Below are 26,061 nucleotides of genomic sequence, written 5' to 3' on the forward strand. Positions count from 1 at the left end.
ACTTAGCTAGTGGAAAAGTAGGTGAGAGTCCATTACAGGCATTAATTAATTAATTTATTACTTTTTAATTTTAAAATTATTATTTTTAATTGAAGTATAGTTGATTTACAGTGTTTCTGGTGTACTGCAAAGTGATATATATATTCAGATTCTTTTCCATTATAGGTTATTACAAGGTATTGAACATAGTTCCCTGTACAATACAGTAGGTCCTTGTTGTTTATTTTATATACAATAGTCTGTATCTGTTAATCCCAAATTCCAAATTTATCCCTCCCCCGCTTCCCCTCATTGCAGGTTTTTTGAAGGTAGCTATTGAACATTAAGGGAAGAGGTTTTAAGCAATCATCCTCTCCCAAGACTGAAAAAAACAGTCGAGAAATCACTGGTGGCTATTATGAAACCATGTATTTCATCTCAGTTCTTTCATGTTTTTGTAGGAGCTGGACACACCATTTAGGCTCTATGGACTGACAATGAATCCCTTGATCTACAATATCACACGAGTAGTTATCCTTTCTGCTGTCTCAGGTGTTATAAGTGATCTTCTAGGATTTAATATAAGAGTAAGTGTGATTATCACTCTGTAGCATCTGCCTTGGTCTTAAAACTTATTGTATATAGTAATCTTTGTTCTTCCCACTGTGTGTGTGTGTGAGAGAGAGAGCGAGACAGGGAGGGTGGAAGGAGGGAGGGAGGGACTGGCATGGAAATAACTCTTGAGGTAGAGAAATAGACATTTGAAATAGACATTCAGCTTAGGTTTTTTCATTTTATGCAAGTACAATAGATGGTGCTCTTGAATGGAACAAAAAAATCAAGTTTGAATCTCATGTCAATTTAATAGTGTGGGCTGGGTTGGCCTCTGATCTAGGGAAATGTACAGAGGCAGAATGAATGAAAACCAAAAACCCGTGAACTGCAGTATATCTTTTTTGATCCTGGAAATTGTTAACGGTTTTTTCTCTATGATGTTCTATGGTTGCTGTTGTCACAGCTGGTACTTTTTTCTTATGTAAACGGTTCTTGGTTTACATGTAAGTGTACCTATCAACCCCACCTATTTGTCATAAAACTAACTATTTTGGTGATTTTCTTTTCTTAGCTGTGGAAAATTAAGTCATAAGCTGAGTCATGTGCCCGGACTTTCTCCCCTTGCTGGCATCAGTGCTTAACCCATTAAGGAGAGAGATGACTGCAAACCCATGAGACACCCACCTGCTTGTTCACACGGAGAGGTGCCCTCAGCTCTACCTAATCTAACGAATGGTGTTTTCAGAGGAACAGAGCCTTTTCCAACTGGGTGTGCATGCTAAACACCTGTATTTTCATGGTTTTCAAATAGCATGACTAGTCAGGAGACTGAAGACTGTTGTGTTATAGTAACTTAAGGACAACTTTTTAAGTTAGGAAATTTATTCTGGGCATTTCAGTGCTGTGACAGTTATATTTATTGGAAATAGTCTTTCGGGTAACTATGGCAGATGCCCAAAGCGTGAAGCAAAATCCTTTATTGGAAATATGCAAATTCAGTACTTTTCTATTACAGTCTATAGAATTGGAGATTTCATTTCTCTAGCAAAGAGAGATCAAGTTTAAACTATTTTAGGTTGAGCCTGAATAAAAGAACTTTATTGGAGAATTTCAGTTTCTAGGCTTTTTTGTTGTTGTTGAAAGAAAAAACCTTTCAAACTGTGATTTTCTGTTAAACTATGGAGAAAATTTTAATTAGTTTATAATTTTGAAGTTAATCCTAATAACTGTATAGTTGTTGGTGAAAGAGTCATGCATGTAATATGGCATGTAATCCAGCATGAGAAATTTAAGTCTGTGCACACTCATCCGTGTCCACCATAAAACATGTTTTCCATTTAAATCATCTGAGCTATGTTTCCCATCACACTACTAAGTGAAGCGTTCATAGTTTATCTGTTGTGAGACTCAGTGTATTTAACCCTCAGTATAATCTCATGTCCTCGGTGTCTGTACTGAGCCAAGCTATGCCACTGATGATTTGGATTCTCTTATCAGTATCCCCTATTGCACATACATGCGTATACATATGTTAATGAAAACTCTAATAGTCTACATTTAATTCCTGCTCATTAAGTTACCCACTTTGAAGAATCTCTCGAGGCAAATTGAAAGCCCACATTTTAATGACAAGATTTTGTGAATTTTTAAATGGAAATAATTAGGAAACTTAGTTATTACATGTGAAGTATGTACATGCAAAATCAGTGTATCATTTACACATATCCTAATATGCAGGAAGATTTTTGAGGTTTAAAGATGAATTTCTTAAGTCCAGGAATTGAGGTCAGACCTTTCTGGATTCATATCCTTGGCTCTGCTACTTATTAGCTTCGTAGTCTAAGGCAAGTTACTTAACATTTTTGCATCTCAATTTCTTTACCTGCTTAATAAGGATAATAACTACCTAATAGTGTTGTTAAGGTTAAATGAGATTATCGGGTAAGGTACTTAACATAGCATAAAGTACATCGCCCTTAATAAATCCACCATAAACATTTGTAATTACTGTTTAAAACCCTTTAAAAATCTTTTGCTGATAGATTCCTAACTGTGAAGATAGAAACCTAGGGGGCAAGATTGCTGAACTAGAAGTGGATTACCAAAAATTTGCAGCCATTCCAAATACTGCGTGAGAGTTACAATTCTTTTTAAAAAGTAAAACCCCATTATAGTGATTTACCTTTGGAAGGAACTGATCTGTAAAGGCACTTCGGTATCTCAGCAGATGGCTCATAGAAATCATGCTTTAACTGTTTTCCATAAGGGACAATAGCAGCTATCTCAAATCCAGGATTGAACTGCTCAGTGCAGATTTCGGATGAAGAAAGCTTTATCTTTTTCTGTTACAAAAAAAAACCACTGTTCTATTTTTATTTGAATTTTTTACACAGTGAATCTTTAGCGTAAATGCAGCATTCAGAATAGCTTACTCCTGTGAGTTGTTTCGGTTATAGTTTTGATGGTGTATAATTGGTTTAAATGATTTTTCAGGTGGGTAAAATTAACTGTATGGGTAGTTGCTCATGTCGGAAACTTGGGAATCATTTTTCACTCTTGCCTTTCTCATACCTCACATCCAGTCATCAAGTCTGTGAGTAATTATCTTCTAGATATTTTTCTAATCAGTCCTTTCTTCTCCATCCCCACTTTCACCACCCTCATCTAAGTCAACATCCTTTGTTTTTGAACAAGATTCTGCTTTTCTGCCCCTCTCCCCCATGCCCACCTGTTCATCTCAAAAGCTAATGTGTCTTTTCTGAAATGCAAGTCTCAGTCTCATCGTTTAGAATCTATTAATGGCTTAGTATTACTTTGAAGGTAAAAATCCAAAATCTTTTTAGCAAGGTGTATAGGCCTACCTTGTTGAGAAAGATTTTTGAATCTTTATGTTTGAAAGATGTTTTTTCTGGGCATAAAATTCTAGTTTTAAAGATGTTGCTGCTCTACTGCCTCCTGGATCGCCTTGCTTCTGACAAGAAGTCTGCTGTCATTGTCATCTTCGTTCTTCTGTATTATTATTTTTTTTTAAACTCTGGCTGCTTTTTAGGTTTTTACCTTTTTCAGTGAATTTGTGCTATTTAGTTATAATGTGCGTTGGTGTAGTTGTCTTCATCATTTGTGTGTGTGCTTGGGATTTGTTGCACTTACTGGGTCTCTGGATTTTTAGTTTGCATCAAATTTGGAAAAATTTTGACTGTTATTTCTTAAAATAAGTTTTCTATACCCCAGTCTCCCACCTCCTGAGACTCCACATGTTAATTAGGCTGCTTGAAGTTGTCCCACACCTTACTGATGTTCTGTACATTGTCCCAGTCTTCTGTTTTTAATTTCTATTAAAGACAGAAGACTGGCATGACTATTTCTATTGCTGTGCCTCAAGTTCACTAACCTGTTCTTCTGCACTAATTTGCTGTTAATCCTACCCAATGTATTTTGTCTACAGAATTTTGATATTGCTTTTTCAGTTTTTTGTATCCTCATGTCTCTCTTTAACGTGCTGTTTCTTTTCTCTATCTTGTTTTCATAATATTTATAATAGAAATAGTAAATAAGAACATTATAACAGCCATCGTCTGTGTTATTTGGGGGTTTGTTTTTGTTGATTTATTTTTCTCCTCATTTTGGGTCATACTTTCCTGCTTCTTTACATGCCTAGTAATTTCTTAATGGATGTGAATTTTACATTGTTGGGTGTTGGGTCTTCGTGTGTGTGTGTATTCTTTTAAATATTCTTGAGCTTTGTTTTAGAATGCAGTCAAGATACTTGAAAATAGTTTGATCATTTCAAGGCTTGCTTTTAAGCTTTGTTAGGTGGGCCAGAGCAGCCTTTACTCTGGTGCTACTTTTCTCCACAACTGAAGCAAAATCCTCCTGAGTCTACCTGGTAACCCTGTTCATGATCAGGTTTTTCCAGTTTAACTGTGGGAACATGAACTCTTCCCAGCTCAGGAATTTTTGGCCTGCTTCTTCTTGGTGGTTCTTTCCCTGTTGAGTATTTCCTTGTGCTTATCAATACCTGAAAACTTGAAAGGAAACCTCTGCACATTTTTGGAGCTCTCTCCTCTCCGTGCAGCTGTGCTCTCCTCTCTCTGCAGCTGTCTTCTCTCTGGTACTCGGCCTGCCAATTCTAGCTGTCCTGGCCGCCCCAGATTCTTAACTCTCACCTCAACTCAGCAAGGCTGCTTGGTTCAGTTTGGATACCCCCTTCCTACACCACAGCCTAGAAACTGCCTCTAAGTAATCTGGGGCAAACATGGGGCTCACCTCATTGAATTCCACTATCTTTTACTGCCTGTTGTCCAACATCTAACACCCATTTTTTCATATATATTTTTCCTTTTTTGTTTTTAAGTTGTCTGAGGTGGGAGAGTAAATGTTTTTCCCACCTTAGTAAATAGAAAAAAGTTTACTCAATTGCTCAAGCCAAAGGCTTAGGGTTTATTCTTGGTTCCTCTCTTTCCCTCCATATCTAATCTACCAGCCAGTCACGTTGGTTCTGTGTTTCCACCGCTAACAGACTGAGCCTCCTTTGCGCTCAGCTGGATTACTGTGCTGACCCACTGTTCCCTTCCCATTCTTGCCTCTGCAGTCGGTTCTCCACAGCCACGTGAGTGAGCTTAAAAATATGGAGACTGTATCATTCCTACTTAAATCCTTCCTGGCTTTCCCTATGCTGGCCTCCAAGGCCCTTCATTATCATTCCAAATTTCCCTCCTCAGTACCTGACAGCCACACTGGCCTCCCTGTGTTCCTCGTTATACCAAGTTCTTTCTTATCAGACTGTGCCTGGAATATGTTTTCTTCAGTTCTCCCGTGAATGGCTTCTCAGCTGTCAATTCCTTAGCAGGACCTTCTCTGAATTAAAGTTGTTCCCCATCTTATCCTTGTTATCAGTTATATATGGTCCTGTTCATTTCTTTCACGGCACTTACCAGAACCTGATTATCTTGTTTATTTTTTGCCTACTTGTTTCTGTCCTTCCCCACTAGAATATAAGTCCCTTAAGGCAGGAATTTTTGTTGTTGTTGTTTTTCACTCCTAGGTCCCCAGAATGCAGAAGAGTACCTGACCCCATAATAGGTACGTAATATAAATGCATAGAATAAATGAATAGACCTCAAGTAATCTACTGTTTCTGTAGTTTTTTTTTTTTTCTTCTGTTAGGATGGAAGAGTTGTACTGTCAGTGCTTCATTTATTCCTGTATAATAATTTCTAGGAGATTGGACTTTTGATTTCCCAAAAGGAGTGATACGTGCTACTGAGAAATTAAATAAACCAAGATGTAAAAATAGAACTAGATTAGGCCATACATACATTTAACTGAAATAATAATAACCATAGATGGATAAGAAAAATACCTGTTCAGCTACTTTTATAATTTGTATTGGGAAAAATTCTATCTCCTAAAATCGCTATGGAGGTATGACTTCAGACTTCCTAAATATGTACAGACTTCCTAAAAATGTACATTATATGCCTCATGTATAATATAAACACTTTGAAAAGTTGAATAACCAAATACTTGCCTAATTGGGGTATGGTTTTCTTAACTTTCAGAGACAAGTAGAAAAGTTCTAAATACCAGGATGTCCTCCAAAGTGTAAGCTTACGGGTCTGTGTTTTTAATTTTGGTTCATTGTATCTAGAGGTAAGTGAACCTGTGCACTGTAAAAATAACCCTCTTTCAAATTAATGAAATTCATTTTCAAAATTTTTTAGTCTACACACGCCATAATGGGCCAAATGGGTCTTACTCCCAAATATAGTGTATGATTTGGAATTATCAAGAAGTAAATTCATTAAACTTAATCTCATCTATACAGCTGTTGACTAGTTTGGTCATTTAAAGTAATCCTTTGCTCCTTGCAGTTATTGGTGCCCATCTTGAATAATGAAGTTTGAATTTCACAAATGTGAAATAATTCCATTCCTTTCCTGCAGCACACCCTGAGCCTATATGCTGTAGTAAGGTATTACTCAAGGTAACAAATAGTTGTTTATTAAGGACAAAATAAGCCTCTTGATTTGCTATAAAAATTTGCTAATAGTTCTGCTTGACTTTAATGCAAACATTGTAAAATAGACAAATACCCACAGGATTCTTTGGAAAAATATAGGTTCAGGCTAAATTAAAGCACTTGGCTATGTTTTTGTATTTTAATGTGTATGTGAGAAAGGTTCAGAGTTCTTTGGCAGAACTCTACTAAATTCTACTCTCAATAAGCCTTCATACTCGCTTCTTACACTTAAGGCTCTACTTGCATAGAAACTTTGAAAACAGATCCAAGTTAGTGGATATCTTAAACTAATTCAGTCAACTGAAGCAAAGACTATAGAGTTCATGTCATAATTATGGCGTGCGTTAAACCAGTCATTGTATTGCTGAGAAACCTTAAGAGCATAAGCAGTAAAGAGCTGCCTAAATAAACAAATCTGTTATTGTTTAAAAAGCACAAGTAGTTCTTAGCGCTGGAGCATGCCAGGATGATGTAAGAAGTTGCTCTGATATATTCTTCACGCCAGACTGAATCATCACGTTTCGTGACTGAAGTCTGTTTACACCACTGTTCCTTAGTTCCTGGAGCTCACTCTGGACTAAGCTCGAGCTTAAACACATCTCTGTGGAGGTCGGTAGTTAAGACCGTCACACAGTTTAACTAATTTGAGTAGTCCTTGCTTTCTTAAAACCCAATTCTTTTTGAATGTTGGACACATTAAACAGGAAGCTCTTCATTAGTTCACCTTGAAAAGCATTTGACTTTTTCTACATGAGAATATCTGACTATTAAAAAAGGAAATAACCAAGGTATGCTCAGGTAGAAATAAAAAGCCGCATGCTTTTCTGTGTCCAAGACTTCTGAAATAGGAGTTGACTCTGTGCAAAAGCTACTTGGCCCCAAATATTTAATGTACAGGGGTTAGAAGACAATAGTATAGGCTCTTACTCACTAATCTAATCTCCCTAGGGAGACAACGTGATAGCATCCCAGAACTTTTTTGCTGTTACGACCAATAAGAAAATATGTCCACTAAAACAGCAACAAAATGATTTTGCTGCCACTCTGCAGGCTTTGCTACAACACACATCTCCATGGTAGGGCTCGGGGTTTGGAGTTTATTTTCAGTGTGAGTTCAGTAATGGCAGGCGGGAATTAATTTCTCTCCTCAAGAGTATTCATTTAACCATGGTCTTGAGCTAGGTTTTAGGCATTATTCATTCCAAGAATTTCAGTGAAATCAAGTCAAAATACTTCACTCTACAAGTACAACCTAGAGTAAATAAAATGATTTAAAAATAATGTGAAATGCCACAGTCTGATGAAATAGAGTTTGTGACCTTGTGGTAACTGGACTTACACAGCTATGTCCATTAGAAATGTCCGATAATTTCCAATAAGACAAGTCCTTTTCTTTCCTTGACAGTGTAAGAAAGGATTTTTGGGGGGTAGCAAATTATTTATGCAAAGCTATTTTCCTTACAGTGAAAGGTATTAAGTAGGTATAATGATATTCAACTCAAACTAATTTTGAGCTTTACATATAGATAAGTATAGCTATACAGGTAAAGTCATCATTGTAAGAGTCTTTCTTTCTGATTGTAGGACTTTGAGTATTTGTTACTTGTAGGGATAAAAATCTATTTGAGGACTCAGACCATGATAACAATTAGCTCCACAAATAGAAAAGGCAACATTACATAAACCTGACAGTAAAAGAAATGCAGGCCATGAACTGATTTTTGTTTTTCTTTTTTTTTTTAATATCTATATAAAAAATAACGAGCGATTTACAGGTCTCTTTCTCTAATCAGAACCTCAAGTGTATATATAAAGGTACTGTACAATATATAAACATTTACAACCAGTACATCCATATTTTGCTTAGCATTCCAAGGCCACATTGCTAAGTCAGTACAGAATCAGTACAGTGACAGGTTACTTAGAAAGGAAAGAGCCACATCAGACTGACAACAGATGACATCAAAGTTATGTCGCAGTTAACAAAAATTGGATTTTTATCACTAATTGTGGACTATAGGGAAAATAAATCATTTCTGTGATACTAAATTCTTAGCATTTATCAAGCCTTCTAATTCGTCTCTATTCAAGTAGTTACAATAGGTGGGTAAATATAGTTCTGGATGGAAAGGGGATTTCAGAAATCTCACTCCGGGAAGCATGTCTTATCTACAGGGGCTGATTTAGTTGTTATATTAAAGAATTTCACAGTCAGACTCTGAGAGGGAAGGACCTGGACATGATGTGTTTCACAATAACAAGATGAACCCAGGGTGACAGAACAAGTGTGTTCAAATACTCCAGAAAATGGTTTTATTCTGAGAATGTTCCTTTATTTATAGATGCTACTGAATGCTGCTTCCGGGGGCTGAGAAACCCGGATCTATTTTATGGAGCTAAAAACTGTCTCTACCTTCCAACAAACATCTCTAATTAGACTTGAGAAAAGAATTCTGAAAATCTGTACAAGCTAAGCAGATGTTTACGATCCCTTTCTTCTTTGTAAATAGGTTAATGTAGCTAGATATTAAAATTAAGATCTAGCAAGGACTGTCTACCACCACGTTTGTTCTCACTTGCTTGTGAGTCGGTCTCACACAGGTTCTGCTTCTCAACACTTGAACTTGTACAGCAGCTGCCAGATGAGTTGGTACCTCATCTGGCAACGGACCGTGAAACTGGTTTCATGATTAAGTCCCTCTTCAAATATGTATTATATATTAATGACTAATGACTTAGTAGTTGGTTCAACCAAAATATCCAGAAAGAGAAATTTGGTAGTTTTTCTTCAGATAGCAATAAGCAATATTTCCATATGCTTCTTTGTGGTTTCATAATAAAATAAATGAAATAAAAGGGTGATCTGAGATGCTATAACACATTAGAGTTGGATAACACAGCAGGAGGTGAACTCTTAATCAATTGAAGTGCTTTCTCATTTGAACATTCATTTGTAAATCACATCTTTAACAGTTATTTGAAATACCTTATCCGGCCGAATTAAAATAAACAGCCATAAGAAAGTCAGTATTTGACTACATTTTTTTTTCTTTCCAGTAGCGATGTTCGGGAGTTTTATTTTTAAACGGGGACATCATCAGTAAGCTGTTAGGAGAGGCAACTGCCATCTTTAATGATGAGTTAACAATCTCTTCTTCTGCAAGGGCTCAAATATTTCTCTCTGTAAACATGCAACATGCTATTGAGAATATCAACTTCCAAGCCAAACCTAGTTTTTTCATTACTGTGGAAATATCTGCATGAGAAGGATAAAATAGACATGATACAGTAGATAACTTGGCACAAATATAAAGTGAGTTGTGACCACGTTGTGAATATCAACATGTCATTTGTTCAGACACTCATGAAGACGAGCTGGGCGGCCTGAGCCGGGCGTGTCCGATGAGCCCGTGGGTGCGGCTCCTTCCTGAGCGCAAGGCGGGCAGCCAGCCAAGGGGACAGTGGGTTCTTAGCAATCCTGCAGGCCCTTCATGCAGCCTAGGTAACTTGATGCTCAAATTAAAATGTACTTCTGATGTGTGTTTCAGAATTCCTGAAAAAAATGATTTTGGGGGGGGAGGGGAACACTGCTTTTTAGTAGGAAAAGATTACAACTTGTTTTTTTGTTTTATACTAAAGGTCACAGTCGCTTCTCGGCCACACCAGTAGTGCCTGTGGCTCTGCTTGCACTTGGCACCTTCCAAGGCCCTGGAGTTATTGGTGTTTTCTTAGCTGGAGAACCGCTTTCAGGTTTGAACCCTCCGCTCTCTTTGTTTTTGTCAGCTGCCTCTAGTTCTTTTCTTTTGTGATCTTCTATTTTGTTTAAAACCATTCTTTCTTCAGGTTCCTGCTTTGGCTTCTTTTCTGATATTTTGACATTTTCTCCTATTTTATCTTTACTAGAACTTGTTTCTACTAAGGTTGCTTTCTTTCCTTTTTCATTTTCTGATATAGCTCTACTAGTAGTGTTATTTGTCTTTTTGGATGGAAGCGACTTTTCATCCATTCTCTTGCTTTTTTTCTCTGGAGACCTGGTTCTGTTTTTTCCAGGCTGACTCTGATTTGTATCTTTCCTGACAACACCTGATCTTTCTTTCCCATCTGACATCTGCTCAGCATTGTTGCTAGCATAGCCCCCTACTCTTTGGTTCACATTTGATTGGTCTTTGCTTCCTTCAGTTTTTTGCTGCTTCTTTGGGCTTGAAGACTGTCCTCTGCTTTTTCTGCAATGGTCTTGTCCAGAAGCTGCCCTGGTGCTGATCTGACTACTTTTATTCTCTCCTTTCCTGGGGCTGAGTGATCGATCTCTGGGTCTTCTTTTGGGGTCATTTTTTAGAGGGCTGGGAATCTTTTCTAAATGTTCCTCTGAATATCGACTGGCTGACTTTTTGGGACTAGCAGATCTGCCTCTTGGTGTGACACCATTTTCTACTTTCAAGAGATTTTTCTTATCACTGTGCCCATGACTGTTGGGTGGATCCCTTTTATTCACATTTTTATGGAGAAGAGACTGATGTTTTATATCAGACTGATTTTCATTTAAAGTGCTTTTCTTTTCAGGCACAATGTCCTTTAATTCTTCTGCCTTTTCACATATCTGAACTCTCATCAAAGATTCTTCAATTACTGGCACACGAGACTCTTCAAATATGAAAGCAGAATGTGAAGATGGGTGAAATGGTGACTGTTCATCATAAATCACATTGGAAGATGAAGGGTTATTAATATTCCAATCACCTAAAAAAAGTGATTTGAGTAGAACATTATTAAATTTTAGAATTATAAATAGGAACAATTATTAAGTTTTGAATTTTTTGATAGCCATTTGAATTTTACTGACTGCTTAAACAGCCTGAGTATCTTATAAATAAAGTTCATGTATGTTTAGATCTCTCTCTATAAAGGCAGACGTATACAGACAGCTATACTTGTACCTGAAGGGCAGGTTGTTTTATATATACAAAATAATAGTATTCATTTTTCCAATTACTTTTGTAGAATAGGTACGATAATATATGATGTGTAAATTCTTTATAAGTAGCAAAAGCCCAATAAAAATCTTAAAAGAAATAAATAATAAAATAATTGGACCAAATTACCTGGTCCAAGCAGCTTACTAATTTAGCTATTATTGATGGATATAGCTTCAGGATTTGCCAAAATCACTAATAAAGGAGACCAAACTGTGGTAACCAGAATGGAGTTCATGGGCATTTGTAAATAATTTTCTTGCTTTAAGCTGTCAAATTTAATGTCAAAAGGAAACTGAAAAGTGCAGAAGATAGAAGTAGATGTATTTAATAGCATCATTTTTAATTAAAAAGAAAAAAAAAGAAGGAAGTGATTTACAAGACATGCAAATTTACCAAATCTTTTTAAGGAAAGACCAAGAAAAGCCCTGAAAGCCTTAATGTTGCTCAGGTTTCACGTAGGAGCACAGACCGGAAGGAGCCAAACCTGAAGAAGGAAGAGAAAAAGCCTAGGACTGTGTAAAAAAACATCACAGCTCAGTTAGCAAAGATGTCACCGGGGACGTATGGTTTACAAGCAGATGGTGGAAGGTAATACAGTCAGAGGATTATAGGCTGGAAGGGGACTGTAGGAGGTCATGTCTATACTTATCCCTCAAAAGCTCTATGGGGGGAAGGGAGGAAACTGGAACGGACAAGGACTAAGTGGTGTGGTATTGTACTTCTAGACTAGTGCACTCAGTTGATAAACAGTGATTTTCAAATACTGTGATATTTCAAAAACATACAATGAAACCAAGGAAATTTAAGATCAGTACAGGACTACGGAAATGGTCCCAAGTGCAACTCCTTGTCTCCAGGTAGAGCTAAAGTAACTTGTTTTTGACAAATGACCAGAAAAGCCTAAAGTTCTTATGCTGCTCATTAAGAGAGAAACTCATCTTACTATAAGGAAAAAAAATAACATTTGAAGAGATTTCAAATGCTTTTCATGACATTAAAATCGTTTGCCTCTAATGTTCTCATTTTTTATAGGCACTTTTCTCTGCAAAAGCAACTGTGTTTTCTGCTGAAACTAGCTTAACATATATATTCTAGTCTAACAAAAGTTCTGTATGAATCACTTATTTTATAATATTATTATTTATGGTAACTAACTTTAGATGGTTCTGGTGGTTACCTCTGAATTAGCTAGTAAAATATCTGTCCCCTCCAAACAGATCTTCCTTTTCCTTCTGCTGCCCCCTCCCTAACAAACACATTCTCAGCTTTTCAGCTACAGGTGAGCTACTTAACTTACCATGGTCAGGTATCAAGCCAGTTCCTGGCCTCAAAAGAAGAAGAACTTTATTTCCACCGGCCTGAATGAGCTCAATTGCTCGAGTATGTGTGATGCCTTGTGTAGGTTCCCCATTGATTTCAACAATCTGGTCCCCAACCTAGACAGGGAACATTCACAGAAACAACATGAAACCACACGTCCTCCTTTGGTTCTGTTTTGTCATCCCTAGAGCCACCCAACTCTGCTGAATGACTCTCTTTGTAAAATATTTAACTTGTGCACAGTGCTATTACACTAGAGTTGACGAGGAGTGGACAGGTGGTAGCAATAGGAAGAGAAGATGTCCAGTTTTATTTATACTATAAAAGTTTCTATGACTAGTAAGCAGGATCTGGGCATCTTGAAGCCAAGAATCAAATTCTAAGTTTTCAACCAAACGTTAAGTGGTGGGAGAGGGTGAAGGCTCTATGACCCACGTGATACCACAGAGCTACCTCTGATTAATCCGCCTGTGAAGGGTACTTTCCGACTCAAGCTGAATATCCTAAATCCTAGGCAGGTGGCTCCTCATCTTTGAAGCCTATCCTGGCCTCCAGGGAGAACTGCCTACTCCTTCCTTTGTGTTGCTGCTACACCCTGTACATATATGAGGCATTACCTAAATGAAATATTTATAGACTAAAACTCCAAGAAAACTCAGCTTGGAGAAATTCATACTACTATGAATACTTATTTAAAACCAATAGCTGGCTTACACTAAATGACTTTAGTGTGTAGTGATTTCCCTAGAAAACAAACAAACGCTAGGGATCAGAATAAAATGCCTCAGCACCATTGCTATTTACTAGAAATGTCTGTAGTTATTTGAAAAGAAAAAGGAAATGTGAAAGAGTGAAGTATCACTTCTGCAAAGGACCTGGTTAAAGATAATGATGGTAATGATTTAAAAATATATCCAGATTTTAAACATTTCGAGGTGACAAACAACTAAAGGGTATTGGCTTCAAAACAGAAAAACTGAACAATGGACAATTACTGAAATTACAAAAAGCAATATTTGCAGAGCTTACTAAAACAATGCAGAGATAACAGAAGAGGACGCAGTAATTATTTAACAGAGGTGAGTAGGATTGCTCTGTATCCACAGCTGCAGCAGCGCACAGTGGCTTGGAAGCTGGGCTTTGGAGTCATAATGTCTGTGGTTCACTCCTGGCTCGACCTCGTCCTAGCAGAGTGGTCTCATTTTCCTCTCTGTTAAGTGGGGATAACATTAGTACCTACCTACCTCCTGGGGTTGTTGGGAGGAATTAATGAGCTAAAAACAGGATTATACACCAAGCACAAATAAATGTTAATTTTCAAATGATCTATTTTCTGGTTTTCCAAAAAAAGATTTAAAGCTGGTGGCACAGTGGTTAAGAATCTGCCTGCCAGTGAAGGGGGCACGGGTTCGATCCCCGGTCTGGGAAGATCCCACGTGCCGCGGAGCAACTAAGCCTGTGCGCCACAACTACTGAGCCTGTGCTCTAGAGCCCGCGAGCCACAACTGATGAAGCCCGCGTGCCTAGAGCCCGTGCTCCGCAACAAGGGAAGCCACCGAGATGAGAAACCCACGCACCGCAACGAAGAGTAGCCCCTGCTCACCGCAACTAGTGAAAGCCCACGTGCAGCAACAAAGACCCAAGCAGCCAAAAAAAAAAAAAAAAAAAGTAGCAGGATGAAGATTTAACTATAGACTGCACCCCGTTCTATACAATGCAAAAATTTTTCAAGTAAACTAAGAAAACAGAACAAGTTTTATTGCATATTTATGGGAAAAAAATGGAGGATATCACAAAATAGATGGAGTTAACACATAAAGTGGAAAAAACATCTAAAATAAAAACCAAAGTAAGATGATAATAAACATAATAGGATGGAGAAAAAGTAATAAACACAATTCATTAAAAAACCCTTATAATCAGAATAGGTATATAAGTGAAATAAAGGTCGGTACCCAGATTTTCTTTAATAAGTGATTATAGAAAAATCATTTTCATGAGGAAACACAGATGACAAATTAGCACCAGATATAAAACCCTCTGATAATTAGAGAAATTAATATTAAAATAGATACTACTTGGAGCATGCTTTGGGTACATCTTGTAAAAACGTGCTTGAGGTTATAATTCATTTCAATTATAGTCTTTGGCTTAAATTCTCTGTCCAAACCTGCATATTTCTTATTCTTTCAGCACAATAAGTAAACTGCAAAAAACTTGTAATTGAACAGATCTGCCACCAGGTGTCATTTTTGTTTAACTTAAAAACTAAATTAGGGTGAAGGAGAGGAAAGCCATGGTTTTAAGATTTATGGTAGAGAGGCCCTCAAAAGGGGAAGAAGGTCTAAACTGGACTACACAAAGCTTAAGATAAAAAAATCACACCTTTGAGAGGGAAATGTAAACATTCTTCTAAAAGTTTGTTACTTTAAAAAATTTAAGTGTGATAAAAATACAAAAAATGGGGAATATATTTTTTGATAAGAATAAAAATTCAAGGTCAGGTTTTTGTATTATTGAAAAATAGAATTGTGGGGGACAGAGGAGAGAGGAGAGAAGAAAGAAATGAAAGGGGAAGAAAAAAATGAGAACAGGAGAACCAAAAGGGGGAAAGTAGGAAGAACGATAGAGAAAAATTGTGTTCCTTTAAAAAAGTCACTTTTTAAAGGCAGTCTTGCAGTTTTTCAAACAACATCCACTAAAATATTAAAATGACTAAACAATATTTCTAACACATTGCTTACATTATCTTACAACCTCTTAAGACCCTTTATGCCTCCCAAAGGAATTGAGTCCAAATGACATAATCATGGCCTGATGTGAAAGCACACAGACTAGGCTGAGAGACAGTGGCCCTGGGTCCCTCTATGGCTGTGACTCAGTCTCCCTGAGCCTCAGTTTTAATCTGCAAGTGGGGATAATGCCCCCTACCTCACAGAGTTTTTGTGAGACTAAAACTAATACAAGTGAAAACATGTGGTCTGGAAGACAACAGACTCTTAATAGTTTCTAAATCGGTTTCTGTTCTTTGTCAGATATTTCAGTCTGACACTATTACCTAATATGGACTTTTTCCATTCAGCTGATTTCTCATTCCCTTAGCCCAGAACCTTTTTCCTTCCTCTCTAAATCAGGATTTAAGGACCAGCTGAAGACTCACTACATGTACAAATCCTCTCAACACCTTTCCATCTATCTTAAAAGTAAACATTTTCTTGTTTTAGTGAATTATACGATTACACTGTTTGCTTATTCCTTCCTATAGCCCAAGTCCTGTCTACCCAGTAATAAGTTCTGGGAGTTAATCTTAAATATTTAAAAAAAATTCTCCCATTATCTAGAAATATTAACCATGCATTCTATTCTTTCAACAAATATCTATGGAACATCTACTATCAATATTCAAGGCACTACCTCAGGTGCGGAAGATACTGGAATAATAGGTATAGGACACAAAGTACAGTGTCAGCTTAACAGAAAAGACGGGAGAAGAGGAGAGAGGCAGGAGGGGAAGGCAGACAGGATGGATGCTCAGGTGGCTGGCTCCATGCACAAGTGTCAGCTGGAGATAAATGTTCATCTTTTGGGACAGTGGCCACCTGAGTAAGTTGTCATTTACAGCAAAGCTCCCATGATCCCTACACCAAGTCAAGATTTTGATGATTTAGTAGCCAGAAAAATTATTCTCTGAAAAGCTGATTTATTTTATTAGAGTTTAGAACGAACCTGGGCATAGCAGTAATAGCTTATTTGCTTTTGCTTTCAAATTTCAGAGTTTCTTTTTTATATTAAAGCTGATTTAATCACATAATTCTAAAGTTTCTGTTCATTATTAAGAATAACATGTTTTAGGGCTTCCCTGGTGGTGCAGTGGTTGAGAGTCCGCCTGCCGATGCAGGCGACACGGGTTCGTGCCCCGGTCCGGGAAGATCCCACATGCCGCGGAGCGGCTGGGCCCGTAAGCCATGGCCGCTGAGCCTGTGCGTCCGGAGCCTGTGCTCCGCAATGGCAGAGGTCACAACAGTGAGAGGCCCGCATACCGCAAAAAAAAAAAAAAAAAAAAAAGAATAACATGTTTTAGAAATAGAATCCTTTAAGGCCTCTTTGTTTGCCTTTTATTTGGTGAGATTAGTGTATCTGAGGGTTATATTTGAAACCAACATTTCAATTATATCCTAGTTTTTGGTTTAACTGGAGTTTTGTGATACAATATACGATGAGATTTTTTTAAAACTCCAAATTTAAATGACTTAGAGATTTTTGTTTTAAAAGGTTGGGGGTGGAGGAGAAAAAGGACCAAGAAAACCAGAAATAAGTATGCCATCCCCATAAACAGTGCCTCAAACTGCTCTTACTAAAACTTTAAGAAGTTTACTTGGGCCATGTATTTTACATGTATTATAGCTCTGCGTTTTGTGCAGGTTCAGAGTAGTTACCCAACGATGCACAGCTACAAGGTGGCAGAACCAGAGTTCGATCCTTGTCCTGTCTGATTTCCAAACCCATGTTCTCCCCACTTTATTAAACTGTCCCTACAAGAAAGTGAACTGTGGCGAGAGCAAACAGCTCAGCTTCAGCACACTAATGGACTTTGGCCATCAGCCCCTCTCCTTGCCGTCAACACCCTCCAGCTCTGCTTCTGCTGCTCTGCGTTCTCACCCTCCCCATTTTCTCTACTTTCTATGGTCCACTAATGACAGGCCTTATCCAGAGTCCTGCCCCTGGCCCACAACTCTCTAAATCGTCTCCTTTAGTGAATTCATCCACAGCAAAGGCATCAGTTATCACTTCCGTCTGGGTAATGTCACAATCTGGGACTTTACCTCTTGTCCTAACTGCCTGCTAAATATTTACACCTGCTCAACCAGCTGGTCCTTCAACATGACTACAACTTAGTACATCATCAGTCTTTGCCAAATCCTTTCTCCCACTGGCCTCCCTCACGTTTTTTTTTTTTCATAGTACAGGCCGGGTGAAGCCTCTAAGCCATCCTTTACTCTTTTTTTTCCTTCATCCTTCACTCATTTAATACTTGTCAGTCATCTAAACTGGTCTTTTCTTCATTAACGGTTGATCCCACATGCATCACTTACCGTCCACCCAAAGTACTACCATCCAAGTTACACTCCCACCACCATGATTCGATGCCTAAACTATAGCTAGCCCTATCCCCTCATCCATCCTACACACCAAGAGACTGATTTTATCAGTGTATTGCTCTCAGGGGGAACTCGTGGCGCAAAAGCCTTCTGTGACTTTCCACTACCTTGGACCTACATACTGGTCATTCACCCTACTTTCATATTCTCATTTTCTTCTACCTTCCTATGTATTTTCTAAATAGACTCTAGGTAAACTTGACCACTTGCAGTTCCCTATATATGACGTGTACTTCCTTCGTTTTACCCCTCTGCTCATTTCTTCAGCCTGGAATGTTTTCTTAATCTCTCCCTGTTGAAATCCCATTGACTGTCCAATGCCACCTCGTCTATGAAATCTTCTCTACTCATATTCACCTACTTTGAACTTGTACAAAAGTCTAGTCCTTTAGAGAAAGGATGGTATCTTGTTTGGGGGGTCACTCTTTCTCCTTGCTTATTCAGTATCATGTATAAATCCCTGGGTAAAGCAAACACTCGGTAAATGTTTATGAAATGAGTAATGGGAGTGGAGTAGTGATGTGCATAATTTAAAACTGCAATCACCCAGAAGACTTTTCTAATCATTGTTAGAATTTACCATCTAATAATTTGCCAGAGTCATTTGCCTTTCTAATTACTTAGTTAAAAGCAAAAGAGAAAAATAAAAAGAAGAAAAAGAAAAATTTATCTTTCCCTGATGCCCACTGGTAGCAGAGGGAGGGAGTCCAAAGTTCTCTTGAATAGTAAGGGGAAGGCTGTCCGGATTTTATAATTTTTAGCATATAAAATTTTTAGCATATAATTGAATACCAGTAAATTAACTATTAAAAAAAAACTGAGCCCAGCAAATGTCTTCAATATAAGAATCCTCTAAGTAACATCTAGAAAAGGAAGGAAAATATCTTTTGCAGATCCATAAACCATCTGGCCTCAACGCCATGTACAAAGCTATAGTGTTTCAGAGCTGAGAACCCCTATGCAGGAACATTGCTGACGTGATTTCTAGTCCTGCAAATGATAATAAAGTTTGGGAGAGTCATGCTTTTCGACCTCTGGCTCCCTCTAGAAGTAGCTAAGAGGGGAAAAAAAATCCTGGGATTATTGTTTCTTGGAAGAAGTCGATGATTCTGTTTCATCCTGGCTTTCCCAAGACTTAATAAGATGAAAGTATATTTTATTTATTAATCCATTTGCCCTTGAATGTTGACTACGTAAGTAAAATTGATTTTTTCTTACTGACCAAAGTCAAGCCAGCGCAAACAGCCTAACTGCAATACAGTATAGCACCCTGCAAAGAGGAAATGAACTCATGACAAGCATCTGCCTTTCAGGTTTTAGTGATGGAAAAGCTTGCTTCATAGATTCAGGAGGTTTCTGCATTCCCTTTAATCAACTATTTTCAGAAGTTTCCAGTCCGGAGCCAGAACCAAAGGTTGCAGACAGAAGCCAACTCACGTGAATTCTGCCGTCTTTGATGGCAGGACCGTCCTCAGCCAGACGCAGGATGAACAGCCCCATGTTGTATTCCTTCCCACCCCTGAGGCTGAATCCAAAGCCCCGGGGGCCTCGCTCCAGCTCCACTGGGTAACAGCCAAGGCTCTAGAGAGACAGAAGTGTAAGGAAAACAAGTTTACGTGGACTGCTTTATTTAAAGTTTGAAGAAAGACTCCTTTTATGGCCAGAAGAAATGATTTATATTCTCAATACACACTTTTAAAAGAAAATTGAAGTACAGTTAATTTACGATGTTGTGTTAGTTTCAAGTGCACAACAAAGTGATTCAGTTACATGTATATATATTCTTTTTCAGATTCTTTTCCACTATAGTTTATTACAAGATATTGAGTATAGTTCTGTGCTCTACAGTAGGTCCCTGTTGATTACCTATTTTATATATAGTAGGGTGTATATGTTATCTCAAACTCCGGATTTATCCCCCATCCCCTTTCGTAACCTTAGTGTCTTCTATATCTGTGGGTCTATTTTTGTTTTGTAAATAAGTTCCTTTGTATCATTTTTTGGGGATTCCACATATAAGTGCTATCATATGATATCAATATGCATTTCTATATCATAAGGAAGGAATGTATGTTTTGGTCAAAGGGCTACTTAATTTCTATAAATGCAGCCTAAATTAATTTGAAGATTACATGTCTTCTCTACTAGTTGGTCAATATGCAACAGAACAATCAGAGAACAGAATTTTGAACAGTGCTTCCTTTAAGCAGATTTTGACTAATTTTCCTGAAAAAAGAAAAAAAAACCCACCCCAAATCCTTCCTTGATTAACTAAAACACTGCTACTTCTAGGTACTCAACTAAGGGTTAAGATTTCTCCAATAGAGGATAAACAACTTTTTCACTCTTTACGTTGTCTCGTGGACACTAAGAGAACGCCAAACACAGAGTAGGTCCTTAAGAATGATCAGTTTGGGGAACAAATTTATCTGAACTGATTTGCAGTTAAAATTCATCAGTGTCAGTGATTCAGCAACTGAAAAGAACAGTCCGCATCTGGGGGGAATCTCTGTTACCTGATTGTGCCGACTGCCTATGACTGAAATCATTGCAGTGTCAGGCTGTGCAAGGTGCTTGTGGTCAGACCACGAGTGTCTGTAGGAAGTGAGGACGTCTTTTCCAATTTCACCTTCTGTGACACTTCTACAGGAAAGAGAAATCAAGTCACTCTCTGAACTGAGAATATGAAAAACAGCCTAAAAGTAAAAGTGGATCAATTTCTTTTCCTTTAAAAGCTGAATTGTGCCATTCTCCCTCTGACAAACTGCTATTAAGACAGGCTGTATCTAGAAGCAGAGAGATGCCAGGCAAAAACTAGCCATTAACTCCAGCCTGGCTTCAAGTCTGTCAACACCCCCACGCTGTTTTTTCGTTTTGTTTTTGTTTTTTTGTTTTAAGGGTGTCTCAGCACAGTTTACATCAAGGAAAACTGCACTCAAGTCACTGAACCGGAGGGCAGGTAAGCTGACCTTGTTACAGTGTAAAATGGCTCTCCTGCAGTACCAATGCCTGTGAAAATGCTGAATTTCTGGAAATTTAGTTTTTGTTTCTTGACTTACATTTTCAACGAAAGAGGAAAGAAATATGCACAGATACTGCTCAGGTAGTCTAAGAAGATGGTAATTGATGTGGGTCTGGGGCTTCCCTACCAAAACCGTGAGGACCTAGAGCAGCAGAGTAGGTGCTACTGTCACTTCCTTCTAATCCCCACCTGTTACGCTGCACCCTGGGCTGGGGCTGGGAAGAGGGAGAGGAAGGGACAAAGGGACCGGAGGGAGTAGACATCTCATCTTGACCTAACCGGCTGGCTTCTGCATAACTGTGTGGAGGTGAGTGGGGGTGGGTGGGTGATGAAAAGTGGGGAGATGAGCAGGGGAAAAAACCAAAACCTGAGAAGAGCAGCCCCACCTGTCCCCAGGTATGTGGTTGGCCTGTGACTGTCCCACGGACCTGTGCTGCAGGGCTGGGCTTTGCCTGGCGGAGTTTGTTCCTGATGGTGGACCAAGATGCTCTGTTCAAAGGCGAAACAAGAGAAATAAGAATTTGTACATAAAACTATGAAAGTGAGACAGTAACAAGTGGTTGTCACTTTCCCGACGGTAGTGACTTTACACAAGCAGCACTGCTATCAGCTGCCTGCGACTGGAACTAATGTCTTTTTCCCTGTGGCTTCTGATCGATGTTTATGTTTGAAGAGACCAGGATTCATTCTTACTGCACATGCTTTCCCTCTTTCACCTTTGTTTTGGTCGTCCACACAACATGAAAATCAGAAATGAACATACTCCATACTATTATCTAGAGGACTGAGCTCTGGGAACTACCTTGTAATATATTTATGGGTTTCCAGAGTGTACTGCCCATAACTGGTAAACCACTCTAGATGACAAAGACAGGTCTTAGGAATGCTGGAGCACAGAGGCCAGTCTGGAAATTACACACATATCTTTAACCTGCATCTTTAATGTAGCAGTAGTTATTTCACCTGACTCTAGTATCAAAGAGAAACTTATAAAATCATCCTGAGTATTGACAAATGTTTATAAAGATTTTACTGATTCTATTTTCTAAGAGCACAGATGTAAGTGAAAAAAGGAACATTTGCTTCAGTACCATCCTCAACAGCTCCAGAACTCCTGTTGTTCCTTGAAGGCGGATTTCATAACTAAGCAAAGTAACTGCTTGCATCTAGAACTAGATGCCAATTCATGGGAGATGACAGTTAAAAGACACTCTGGAGGTTGTCAGACTCATATTTATTTTTAAAGCTGAAACTTTCGGACTTCCCTGGTGGCACAGTGGTTAAGAATCCGCCTGCCAATGCAGGGGACACGGGTTCGATCCCTGGTCCGGGAAGATCCCACATGCCACGGAACAACTAAGACTGTGTGCCACAGCTACTGAGCCCACGTGCCACAACTACTGAAGCCCGCATGCCTAGAGCCTGTGTTCTGCAACGAGAAGCCACCGCAATGAGAAGCCCACACGCCATAACTAGAGAAAGCCTGCACGCAGCAATGAAGACCCAACACAGCCAAAAAAAAAAAAAAAGCTGAAACTTTCTAATGTTTTATCCCACCCAAATTTTAAAACATAGGATATTTTAAAATATCAAAGAGAGAGCATAGATTAATGATTAAGACCATGAACTTTGGAGCAAGACTGATGGGGTTTCAGGCAGATCCCATCATTTACTAGCTATGTGTTCTTGAACAAATTACTTTAATTCTCTGTGCTTCTAATCTAATCATCTCATCAATGAAAAGGGAATTACAGCTACCTCGTGGGGTTACTGTATAGATAAACATGCTTAGAACAGTGCCTGGCATATCATATTCACTATATTAATGTTTCTATTAAAATGATCATTATGGTTATCATAATCATCAAAATGATTGGGGCTATATTTCTCTTAAGGTGTACAGTCTGAAATATTTACCTAACTTAGCAAAAATGTTCCAGGTAAGAGGACATTTTTAGGTTAGAACATGTAGAAACTGATAAAATGTGAATCTCAAATATAATGAAAACACAGAAAGACTGATGTGAAAAACAAGGAATATGAATGTTTAGGAAGCAATTTCTATTGAGAGAGCTGGGACTTCAGGGTCACTAAATACATCATTATTTTATGGCTTGGATTAAGTTGTTTCTCTTCAAAGTTCTTGGGACTAAAAACATAGATAAATAATTAATTCTTATTTAAGAACTTCTTGTAACTGAAAGTAACTGAGAGTACTCTGAAAACACAGGCCAGGGTATAAACAGTGGCGGGAGGAGAGTAGTGGTATCTGGCTAGGCTGCCGTAGCAGCCTCTCTAAATTTTATCTGAAGATTTTTGTAAAGCAATGGGTTAAGTATATCTTTCCCTCAATGAGAATTAAACTTTTGCTGGAGTTTCTGTATGTAACTACTTAAGAGAAAGTGTATTATCAGAGGATAAACACAAAATCCCACAGTTAAACTTTAGCAACAAACATTATAATATATTGGGAATCATCTTTACCAAGAATAAATAAGAATCTCATGAAAGAACTTTCTAAAATTCTATTGAAAAGATGACCTGAATAACTGAAGAGAGAGCCCATACTCTTAAGTGGGATGACTTAATATTTAAAGGTATAAATTTTCCCGAAGTTAATATATATGTTCAATATATCCCAATAAAAATTGCAGCTGGATTTTTTAGAGTGGCTTAATAATTGGCTCTAAAATTTTACATGGAAAATTTCATGAATACCTAGTTGATTTGGTGGGGGCTTGGAGAAAGACATGCCTTACAGACAGATACTAGAATATACCACAAAGTTACAGACTAAAAGAAAAAGTGTGTGTGTGTGTGAATATATATATACACACACACTCAAAAATTATATTTATATATATTAAAATTATATGTATATATACAATAGGTACATATAGATAATAATAGATAAACTAGCAGAACAGAATAGAGAACTTGGAGATTCTCTTTTTTTTAACATCTTTATTGGAGTATAATTGCTTTACAATGGTGTGTTAGTTTCTGCTGTATAACAAAGTGAATCAGCTATATGTATACATATATCCCCATATCCCCTCCTTCTTGCGTCTCCCTCCCACCCTCCCTATCCCATCCCTCTAGGTGGTCACAAAACAGCGAGCTGATCTCCCTGTGCTATGTGGTGGCTTCTTCCCACTAGCTATCTATTTTATATTTGGTAGTGTATATATGTCAATGCCACTCTCTCACTTTGTCCCAGCTTACCCTTCCCTCTCCCCGTGTCCTCAAGTCCATTCTCTACGTCTGTGTCTTTATTCCTGTCCTATCCCTACATTCTTCAGAACTATCTTTTTTTTTTTTAGATTCCATATATATGTGTTAGCATATGGTATTTGTTTTTCTCTTTCTGACTTACTTCACTCTGTATGACAGGCCCTAGGTCCATCCACCTCACTACAAATAACTCAATTTTGTTTCTTTTTATGGCTGAGTAATATTCCATTGTATATATGTGCCACATCTTCTTTATCCATTCATCTGTTGATGGACATTTAGGTTGCTTCCATGTCCTGGCTATTGTAAACAGTGCTGCAATGAACGTTGTGGTATGGAGATTCATGTTTAAAGGGGAGGTTAATATACAGAAGAGATGGCTCCACAAATCAATGAGGAAAAGAAGTACTGTCTAATAGATGGTACTAGAAAAACTGGCTCACTGTAAGGATAAAAAATAAAACTGGATCCCACCTAAAACTATATATAAAGGTAGGCTCCAGATGGATTCAAGATCTAAATGCAAAATGCAAAATTAGAAATCCAATAGACGATAATATAAGAGAAAATTTCTGTGATATGGGGTGGGGAAAGATATCTTAAATAAAACTTCAAAAGCACAAGCCATAAGGTACTGAATAAAAATTGACTAATCTGGTGACATCTAAATTAAGACTCTCTGTATAACAAAGGGCACCACAGTCAAAGTTAACATACAGATGACAGGAAAAGGTATTTATGCTTTCTAAAACTAAATTGGACTAATGCCTATAATTTGCAAGGAATCTCTAAATATCAACAAGAAAAAGACAGCAATCCCACAAGAAAAATGAGTAAAGGATATGAAGAGGCAATTTACAAGAAAAAAACCAACCCCAAACAAGCATCCAAATAGATGCTCAAATTCATGCGTAATCAGAGAAATGCAAATTATATACCAATGAAGTAACACTTTCCTTGCTGTACACTAGCCAACTTGAAAGCTGGATAATGCTGAGTATTGGCGGGGATGTGAAGATAAAGAATCCTCAGTGTTCTGTTGGTGGGAGTGTAGATGGCTACAGCAATTACAGAGGACAATCTGATAGTACTTGGTCAAAGTAAGCAATTTCTTTTGATCAAGCAATTTCACTCCAATAAATTCTCACACTGTTTTATAAGGTACATACATGAAGGTATAGAGGATAGTTTGTGATAATGGGGAGTTGGAGATGGTGTGGCTGTCTAGGGGGGAGGAGACAGGTAATACGCAGTAAATATACAGTATGGAAAATGGTCAAGTAGTTAAAAGCAATCGATTGTGTTCACCCAGCAACTCAGATAAATCTTGAAGGCACTTGATGCTACGATACCAAAAGCACAAGCAACCAAAGAAAAGATAGATAAATTAGACAACAGCAACATTAAACTTTTGTGCATCAGAGGACAATATCAAAACAGTGAAAAGACAACCCGCAAAATGGGAGAAAAGACTTGCAAACCATATATCAGATAAGGATCTAAAATCAGAATATAAAGAAGCCTTATAATTCAACAATAAAAAAGACAACCCGATTAAAAGTGAGTAAAGGATTTGAATAGACATTTCTCCAAAGAAGATATGCAAGTGACCAACAGCACACGAAAAGCCGCTCAACATCATTAGTCACGAGGGAAATATAAATCAAAACCACGATGAGATACTATTGTATTTCACACTCACTAGAATGGCTTAAAACACACACATACATACACACACACACACAAAGGAAAATAAATGGTGACGATGTGGAGAAATTGGAAGCCTCATACATTACT

General features: G+C 37.9%; 2 protein-coding genes across 3 annotated transcripts in view; one reads left to right on the forward strand and one right to left on the reverse strand.

Annotated features, from left to right (window-relative positions):
- The window catches only part of PHTF1 (putative homeodomain transcription factor 1), a 66,642-nt gene extending 60,371 nt beyond the window's left edge, over positions 1–6,271 (forward strand). Inside the window, exons 13-16 of one of the 2 annotated variants that reach the window (XR_014297070.1) lie at positions 441–566; positions 1,106–1,238; positions 5,579–5,616; positions 6,096–6,271. Coding sequence is in view for 1 of the 2 variants with exons in the window: in XM_082659664.1 (XP_082515790.1) it covers positions 441–566; positions 1,106–1,126 (147 nt within the window). In the remaining variant the exon portion in view is untranslated. Of the gene's footprint in view, positions 1–440; positions 567–1,105; positions 1,614–5,578; positions 5,617–6,095 lie in introns of those variants that run through there. The other variant, XM_082659664.1, reaches the window with a different exon arrangement.
- Positions 6,272–8,228: 1,957 nt separating this feature from the next.
- Positions 8,229–26,061, reverse strand: part of MAGI3 (membrane associated guanylate kinase, WW and PDZ domain containing 3) — a gene marked incomplete at its 5' end in the record, with an annotated part of 103,053 nt that continues 85,220 nt past the window's right edge. Inside the window, 5 exons of the mRNA XM_082661744.1 lie at positions 8,229–11,293; positions 12,827–12,965; positions 19,446–19,589; positions 20,525–20,651; positions 21,417–21,519. Coding sequence (XP_082517870.1) covers positions 10,197–11,293; positions 12,827–12,965; positions 19,446–19,589; positions 20,525–20,651; positions 21,417–21,519 — 1,610 coding nt within the window. The 3' untranslated portion in view covers positions 8,229–10,196. The remainder of the gene's footprint in view (positions 11,294–12,826; positions 12,966–19,445; positions 19,590–20,524; positions 20,652–21,416; positions 21,520–26,061) is intronic.

Source organism: Grampus griseus, assembly GCF_964374135.1.
Source record: "Grampus griseus genome assembly, chromosome: 1".
NCBI classification, from domain to species: domain Eukaryota; kingdom Metazoa; phylum Chordata; class Mammalia; order Artiodactyla; family Delphinidae; genus Grampus; species Grampus griseus.